Below are 9,436 nucleotides of genomic sequence, written 5' to 3'. Positions count from 1 at the left end.
AAACGAGAGCCGGGCTGACTGTAAAAAAAACAAAAAACCCGCCATTTGCTAATCCGACAAAAGTACCAGGGCCAGATAAGGAGCTTTGGCGCCAAAAACGCCTGCAGGAGAGCGGCCTCCTCTCCAGGCTTCTTGCCCACAGCCTCCTCAGGGATGCAAGGAATAAATAAAAGGATCCCGGAGGCCAAGAGTGTACTGGGATGGGGAGGGACTATGACTTTCTCAATTTTTCCTATAAAAAACAGCAAAGAAAAAGAGGATCTAATACTCATAAAGCTGCATGATCCACCTCCTATCATCACACCAAAAAACAAAACAAAACCATGCTTCGCCAACCAACATCCCTCCCTTACCGGTTTTCAACATACATGCAAACTACCAAACATCTTCACAAGCAACGGGAAAAAAAATGTAGTCTACCCTCAAGTCTTATAATTTTGTAAAACTTCTGAAAATCACCTCAACATACATATCTCACCAATTAAAAATCTATCCTATGAAATACTATGAAAATGTTTACAAATATTTACTACAAAACAATTAAAAAACCAACACTGCAAATCAACATCCTCAAACAATAAGGAAACAACGCATCCTAACACTCAACAAATTTAACTCTCGATAAGCCCTTGTGGTCTCTTCCAACTCTATGATTCTATGATAGGCGTGCCTGGCGTACTCTGGTCCATGGGGCCACAAAGAGTCGGACATGACTGAACGACTGAACAACAATATTCTTATTACATTACCCGAGGTGTTTGTAACCCAAGGTGTTTGTAACCGAGGTATTACTAACATTTGATGGAAAAAACCAAGGTATGACCCACAACATTTTATAATGACATATCAAATATCATTTGATATTTATTTAAGTGAATGAGGATGACATGAGGGAACAATGAGGGGAAATGTAGTACAGTATGTACAGTTCTTAAAAAGTTTATAGAAATGAATGACCTTCTTTGTCTTCCAACAATAATCTTCCTCTTTTGTGGGAGGATATTTTTTCCTCATTGTGACAATCCTGAAGTAAAAAGAAAAATTCTGATCCAAAGTTTTAGTCAGTCTAATTTATTAAAATCATTCATTCATTTCTATAAACCTTTAAAGAACTGTATTACATTCTGCAAACAATTCTGTGTGCTCGGAAATTCAATTGACCGCCAACCAGCCATGACCATAATTCCGTGGAATCCATCTTGAACATGATACCATGTCACTGGCACACCGTTGTCCTCCAACCGCTTCTTGTACAACAGCCCATCATCCCGGAAAGCATCATATTCACAGGTTAGAATGAAAGTCTCCGGGAGCTGGCGGATTATGTCATCCTCTGCTAGAAGGGGGGAAAACATTGTCTCAGTACCTCTTTTAACTTGTTCATAAAGTTCTTCTGAAAATGGGGCAGGAGCTACAGGAACATAGCCCCTAGCTTTAAATTCTTCTGGAATGTTATCAGCACTTATCCATTTTTGGTATTTCTCTCTCAAATCAGGAGGGAAATGGGCACCTTTCAGAATTCCATCTACATTCATTGTCTTCCCAGTGAGATATGTCAAACCAAGTTTGAGAGTTCTTTTCCGGAAGAAGGGAGGAACCGAATGGTTTTGCTGATAGGATGGCAAATTGAAGTCCATTCCTTGGAGGAATGGGTAAACGAGGACCTGAGCTCGCACTCTTGGGAGGTCCTCTCTGGTCACCAGTTCTTGACAAATGGCTGCAGCAAAAGTGCCTCCGCTACTCTCCCCAGCAATGGCAATGCGGCTGGGGTCCACTCCATATTCCTTTGCATTTTTCATAAAGTGTATTGCAGCAGTACAGCAGTCCAGTACTGGGACTGGAAATGGATGCTCAGGAGCTAAACGAAATCTAAAGAGAAAGCAGGATATCTTCAATATTCAGCACCACAAACAAAGAATATTTTCCTGCATGACATATTGCAAGGGTTGGGAATCTTTCTCATCTTGAGGGCCACTTTCCATTCTATGTATGGGACAAGAGGCAAAAATGGAAAGCAAATGTGAACTTCCCCATTTGAGAAGTGGGCTGGTTCCTACACACAACCACACACATTTCCCAACCCTCCACCCAACCAAGCAAGGCATGTTCCAGGAAGGCAGATGCCACTCAAGGATGGTGCAAAAGAGGACTTCCGGCGAGGACGCCATCGCGGGCGGTCGTGGGTCGCTTCGGCAGCGAAGCGACTCAGGCCGGCCCGGGGGTAGGAGCCCCGCTACCGCAAAGCGGGGCTCCGCCAAACCGCGGGTCGAGCGTCCTGCGGCATGGGCTCTCCAGCGAGCCCGCTATGGCACCGAACCCTTCTCCCGTTCCCCCTGTAAAGGGGGAGTGGGGGTGAAGGGACCACGGCGCCGGGCTGTGGAGGCATGCCCCAACCGGACCGGCGAAGCGGCGGCCGCCGCTCGCGATGAGCGAGATCGTTCTACCTGTCAGAAGGAAAACAAAAGAAGCCCGTTGGCCGTGAGTACGTTAACATTTGGACTTATTTTTGACATTTGGCGCTCCGGGAGTTACGATGGAAAGGAAGCCCGTCTTTTTCCCTTTGTGTGGAGAGAAAGTAACTGTTTTTGATGGTGACTGCTGTTGCAGTGATGGATACAATGTTCTAAATTTGACAAGTGAGATTGGTTAGACCCCTTTTGGGGGACCTAAGTTGGTGGAAATATTTCTTCCTGAAGTGGATAGAATGTAATCTTTTCGCCCTAACTCCAGGGAAAATGGCTGCGGAGACTTGTAACTGAGATGGAAAAGTACTGTGACTAAGATGCAAAAATACTGAAATCTGATACCCTATGCCCACTTCTACCATGTTGGGTTTCGTTTTCAAGCTGGTTTTAGACTCTGGATTGACTCACGAACAAAGGATTATTTTTTTGAAATTAGAATTGCTGAACCAGAAATTAACTTTGCTGAAACAGGATGACAATTTATATCCCACAGGAAAGACTATTCAGAACATTGTTAAAATGGAAGAAAACCTTGGCAGGGAACTTAAGGGAATTATTGAAGTACAAAGTACAATGCTTTGGCAACTCCGAGAAGATGAAAAATCCTGTTGGGGTGAGAGACCCAGGATTAGAAAACAATATATATCCAATTTCTGGGGTGAGAGCCCAGGAATGATGGAGAAAAGATTTATATATCTACAATTAGAAGATGAACGGAATTTTGAAGCGGAGATGCTGGAAGGTGATGATCTGTGTACCCTGATGCTCCCTGTAAGGATTGTTATAGACTACGTCTGGAACTGTGGATTTATAAGAAAAGTGGACATTCTGAAAAATGGTTTTGGTGTAAGATGGAGAAATGTCTGGGGGGAGACCCCGAGATGGCGAAAGAAAATGGTTAGAAAAGGGATAGGGTGAAATACATTAAATAAAATTAGGATGGTTTATTATGGTACCCTGAAGCCGGTGTGTTAAGATTTTAAGTTTTTGAACTAGAGAAGAGATATCTGAATTTCTTTATTAGCAGCAGTCTAAGTGAAAAAAGAATATGTATGATTTGATACAAGAAGTAATATGTCATGTTATGTAGTTATATTATTAATTATCATGATGTTATATTTGGAATAGATTTGATTCAAGCTAAGAAGTGATAGATTATTTTGGAGTAAAAACTAGATTTTAAGAAGTATGTTTAGTTTTGATTTTTGAATGATTTAATTTTAGAGATGAGAAGTTACTAAAGTAAAATTAGAATTGAAACCAAAGGAGAGAAAACGGGGGAAGTCACCTAGTATTGATTCGAACAAGAAAAGTTTTTTTTTTTGTGTAAACAAGAAAAAGAATTATTGGTGTGATTTGTATTTGTTTTTATTATGGTTTGATTGTTGTGTTTGTGTTTGTGTTGGTGTTGGTGTATGTGTTATGTTGTTCTTTGTTTTGTAAAAACCAATAAATTCTTTATATATAAAAAAAGGATGGTGCAAAAGAGGGGCAATGGTGTGTGACGGGGGGTTGGGGAGAAATGGAGAAATGGAGACGCCGGGAGTGCAGCATTCAGCCAATGTCCTTGAGGTTCTGCACCCAGATATAATGCTAGTTGAGCATCCCGTTCTCAGTGGCCACTGGTCAATCATTGGAGAAAGTCACAATCAGGACATGAGTACAGTGGTACTCTTCCCTCCCGCAGCTTCCAACAACTTTTCTTCAGAAGGACACTGCCTCCAACTGCAGAGGCAGACTATGGCCATCGTGGTTAGTACCACTGGTAGCCTTATACCAGGCATGACCAGCTCCCAAGAGACTGTGATCTACTCCCAGTATAAAAAAAAACCACAGTGATCTACCCATTGTCATTGGATGAAGGAGGAGCGTGCATGGGGTGGGTGGATTGCACAGAGTTGTTGAGCTTTTTTTTAGGAGGGAAGTGCCCAGAGTTGCTGAGCTTTTTGGGGGGACGATTGCACGGAGTTTTTTAGCTCCCCCCCATAACTTTTTCTACACAATAAGGATCCCACAATCTATGAGGATCAGCCGGGGATCACAATCTACTGGTTGGACATCCCTGCAAACTTGTGCATTTGTTTAACCCTCTTTTAAACCCGTACTTACTTTTATCTGAATCTTCCAGCATTCAGCTTCATTGAATGTGCACATGTTCCAGAGTTAAGAGAGGGGGATAAAAACTTTCCCCTGGCTGCTTTCTCCATGCCATTAAAAAGCTTCTATATTTTGGATCCTTCCTTGATTTCATTTTCCGTCTCACGATCTCCCTGAGCGTTTTGATCAGGAGGATGAGAACACAACCCAAGTACTAAATCCCTCTTGGGACCCAGTATGACCACCCACAATGATTATGTGGAAAAGTCTGCCCCTTCTGGGATTTATTGCTTCCTGGACTCAATGCCCTTTTTTCACATGCAGGGTGACACCATCTCCATTATGTCCCACCTTGCCTTCCTGAGATAACTGTGTCCCAGTGGTTCTATCCATTCCACCAGGCTTCTCTTTCTGCCCACTGTATCCCTTATGACCTCTAAAACTAAGAACTCCAGTTCACCCATCTTGACCAGGGGGCTTCAGATCATGCACCAAAGGTGCATTAAGGCAGCAAGGGCAGAGAGATGGTGGCCATTACTGTGGGGAAGGTTTGCGTTGTTAAGGGCTCTGAAGCCTTGGCAAATGACACTTCTCCCAATGTCCAATTTACCACAGCTGTCTTGGGAAGGTAAGTGTGGCTGATGTGGTGGTTTCTGCAAATGAAGTTTAATTTTTCTTGTGTGCTGCCTTGGAAGGAGTTGTGTCCTGAAAGGCAGGATATAGAGAATTGTGATAGATAGAATGGTGATGGATTTAGAAGCAATTCCATCCTCTCATGAAGGATAAGCTTTTCCATGGATACTAGTCGCCAGGGCTTTTTTTATCTAGAAAAAAACAAGCAGGATGGCACTGCAACACAACAGAGCTGCCGTAACGCACCAAAAAGGTGCCAGAACGCAACAAAGAGGTGAGTTCTGGTGAGTTCTGGCTGGAAAAAAGCCCTGCTAGTCACAAGGGGAGGGGTGCCCCCTCTACTATCACAGGTAGTAATGCTTCTGAATACCAGTTGATGTAAATTGCAACTGGGGTTAGTGGTCTTGTGCTCAGGTCCTGTTTGTGGGCTTCTTATTAGACACCTAGCTAGCCATCATGACAATCGCATGTTGAGCCCTTTTGGCCTGCTCTAGCAGAGATGCTCAATACCAGAGGGATTGGGGCCCAAGGTATGAAAATCTAAATACAAAGGTGAATACCCATTATAATGGTTGGCAAAATCACTATGTTTAAAACTTTATTAGGCTTTCTCTGAGCTCAGGTGTTAGGAAGAGTTAGAAGCTGAGGAGAATTACTCTTTTTTTCTGCTACGATGAGAGTGAACATAGTCAAAACAAAATAAAATAAAAAATTCCTTCCAGTAGCACCTTAGAGACCAACTAGGTTTGTTCTTGGTATGAGCTTTTGTGTGCATGCACACTTCTTCAGATACTTACTCAACACACATAACCACTGAGTCAGTTTGGTGGGCAATGGAACGGCAGATCTTTTCAGTGGTTCCTGGAAAAAAGAACAAAACACACAGAGAGACAATATCAGAGATTATTTGATAGGCTCCATTACAAAATCAGTGTGTTTTTACATGAGTAGAATGTGTCCTTTTATTTGAAATGCATCTCTGGGTTATTTGTGGGGCATAGGAATTCGTTTATTTTCCCCCTTCAAAATATAGTCCGGCCCCCCACAAGGTCTGAGGGACAGTGGACCGGCCCCCTGCTGAAAAAGTTTGCTGACCCCTGCTCTTAGCAATTCACATTGAAATCACTGTGAGTTGGATCAAGTGTTAGTCCTACTAAAAGTAAACCTGGTGAAATTAACAGATATGATTAATTCTGGTCTGCTATTATTATTATTTTTAAAAAAACAACTGTCATGAAATGTATATTCCACTTGATTGTAGAAAACAACAACCCCCTTTAATGGGTTTCCTCTGAGAAAAAGTAAGTTGGACTGAACCGTTGGTAAATGGGGCATCGCCAGCTGAAAACCATTATGTGGATTTTGTTCTCTCCTGATCAGTAGCAGAGATCAAGTAGTGTCAATGGGTAAAAATTAGAACAGAATCAAACAAAGCTCAACCACATTCCAGAGCTCCTTTCTACATTATTTCTGACCTTCTCTGGAAGACTTTTCATAGAAGTCCCTTGGCGCATGAAGCAAAAACGCCTTCAATGAAAATGTAAAGTTTTTTTATTGGCCATGATTACCACAGAACTGGTCACCTATACAACAGGAAGCCTCAGCCTCATTTTTATTTTTTACAATCCCAATCCCAGCCTAAGTTCATTGAACTTAGGCTGCCTACTGTTCAGAAACTGCAGCTGATGCAGAATTCAGCAGCCAGCTTGCTCACGGCGGCAAGACAGTTTGAGCATATAATGAAAATGCCTGCCCAACTGCATTGGCTGCCAATTTGTTTCCGGGCCCAATCCAAAGTACAGGTTTTGACCTATAAAGCCTTAAATGGCTCAGGACTACAATCACCAACTGGCTTTGACTCCAGTGCTGCACTGCTGTGGAGAACAAGCCCTGCTTGAGATGACCATGCTGTAAGATCTGGACTCCCTCCATGCAGACTGAAGGTGTAAATATGTGAATAAGGCAGTTTCCTCCATATCTTCAGTTCTCCAAAGGAGCACTAACTCTGGGTGAGTGGACTAGGAGTCAATTCCTAGGGGCTGGGGTCCCTTCGGCCCCCCAATAACATATTTTAGGGGAGCCAGTCCCCCCAAAATTGATGGGTAATGCCATTCTAATAGCGTGTGTGCACTACATCATGTGATCAGTTATGCAGGGCAGGGCTTACTTGACACCCCCCCCCCCTGCCGACGCAATATTTTATTCAAATAATACGAGGGCAGCACAAACCACCTCCACCCCTCCATAGCAAACATTTCAGGAACTTTACATTACAGCAGCACCCCAAATTCTCCACAAACAACATAGTAAACCATTTCAAAAACATTTCACAGAACTTACGGATGCTTCCAAATAGTCCAACACCTCCATGAAAATAGATGATTCCTCTCCTTTTCCCAGCAGGTGATGTTTTAGGCCAGTACACCCTCCCTGGCACTCCATCAAAATCCAGATCCTTTATAATCAGCTTTGGGTCCTTCTTTATTGGAATGAATATGCACATGGCCCTGAGTAAGGAATATCTGTGGCAGATGCCCAGTTTTTCCAGAATTCCCGCCTGTTTGAACCAAAACGTTTACCATTTACCATTGATAATTAGCTATATATATATATATATATATATATATATATATATATATATATGAGAAACATATGTTTATTACCTGTGGAATGGAATCCCCACATGCGAGGTGACTACACTGTATATATTTTCCTTCCTCTTTGGATGGAGAGTGATTCTTCCTGAGCAGCACAGAAGTGAAGCCCCTGACTATTCCACTTCCTTGTATGCTTCTTCTTGTTGGAGACCATGAGAAACCACACTAAGTGGGTGGTGTTCGGTGCTATTCCTCCTCAGAATAAATCCACCTAAGTGGATAAGACCAGAGCCTGCTTGATTAAGGCAATGGGCCATCTAGTCCAGCATCTCACAGTGGCCAACCAGGTGCCCCAATGGGAAACCCACAAGCGGAAGCAGAACACATGGAGGCTAGTGGCCACCCAAAACCTCCTCCCTGAATTTATCTAATCCTTTTTGGAAGCTATTCAATTTGGCAGCCATCACTGCCTCCTGTGAGAGAGACCTCCATAGTTTGAATATGTCAGGTCTGAAGAAGTACGTACTTCCTTCTATCTGTCCTGAATCTTCCAACATTCAGCTTCAGTGGATTCTCCACAACTTCTAGTGTCAAAAGAGAAAAAACCTTTCTCTATCCAATTTCTCCCTGCCTTGCATAATATTATCATGTCACTTCTTACTTGCCTATCTGAAGAATATTTGAGACATATTACAAACAGGTCAGCACTTTTTTTTAGGGGTGTAACTTCATCAGCAGGTGGTGCTGTGGTTTAAACCATCATGCCGCTTGGACTTGCCTATCAAAGGTCGGTGGTACCGCTCCAGTGGGAAGGTAAATGGCATTTCCGTATGCTGCTCTGGCTTCGCCAGAATCGGTTTAGTCATGTTGGCACATGACCTGGAAAAACTGTCTGCGGAAGCGGACAAACACCAGCTCCCTCGGCCTGTAAAGCAAGATGAGCACCGCACCCCCAGAGTTGTTCGCAACTGGACTTAACTGTCAGGGGTCCCTTTACCTTTACCTAACTTCATCCGTGTGGTATATGTAAAATAAACTTACCAATACAAGTTTATATCCCAGTAAGAAATCGAAAACTAGTAACCTTGCACGACAGCTGATTCCTCGAGGCAGCTGCATCCTGGTAAGACGATAATAAGCTCCCCATGCAAACAGCAAGGAATGAACAAAAATGGTCATATATAATATCAGTATCCACAGACTTCCACTAAATGCCATTTCTCTCAGAGGCACAGAGATAAGGACTTCACCTTAGCCAATGCCGCTGGCTTTTATAGGAGAACAGTCGATGCTATGTGCAAGAGAACATCCTTGGCCAACCTACTTATCTCTTAACTGAGAATAGATAAGAACTGAATGTAACTGGGTGTGAGTGTATGTTAATTGGTGTGAATTTGCCCAGCTCTCCTCCCGAGGGAGCTGCTTTGCTTCAAGGCAATACCTACCTGTTGGCATCCTGCATTCACATCAGTCCAGCATCTTGTTTAAAAGAACAGAGTATTGTGCCACAGTGACTTATATAAACTAGACAAACATTTTCTCATATGTGGGAATATGTTTTTAAGGTGCTACTGCACCTGTTTGTTTGTGTTTACTTTAAAGTATTCTTCCGCGTTAGGAAGGAAGGGCAAAGGATCCAGCAGG

The 9,436-nt window shown here is 42.9% G+C and overlaps 1 protein-coding gene across 1 annotated transcript; it reads right to left on the bottom strand.

Moving 5' to 3' along the window:
• Positions 1–1,092: 1,092 nt before the first annotated feature.
• On the bottom strand, positions 1,093–9,014 carry LOC117039113 (arylacetamide deacetylase-like 4). Its single transcript, XM_033136147.1, has 4 exons — positions 8,834–9,014; positions 7,536–7,752; positions 5,993–6,056; positions 1,093–1,869 (listed from the first exon to the last, which is right to left on the bottom strand). The coding sequence occupies exons 1-4, from the start codon at positions 9,008–9,010 to the stop codon at positions 1,095–1,097; spliced, it is 1,233 nt and encodes a 410-aa protein (XP_032992038.1). The 5' UTR covers positions 9,011–9,014; the 3' UTR covers positions 1,093–1,094.
• Positions 9,015–9,436: the final 422 nt, after the last annotated feature.

The sequence above is a fragment of the Lacerta agilis genome, chromosome 17 (genome assembly GCF_009819535.1).
Source record: "Lacerta agilis isolate rLacAgi1 chromosome 17, rLacAgi1.pri, whole genome shotgun sequence".
NCBI classification, from domain to species: Eukaryota; Metazoa; Chordata; class Lepidosauria; order Squamata; family Lacertidae; genus Lacerta; species Lacerta agilis.
This window is presented reverse-complemented; position numbering and strand designations above follow the sequence as displayed.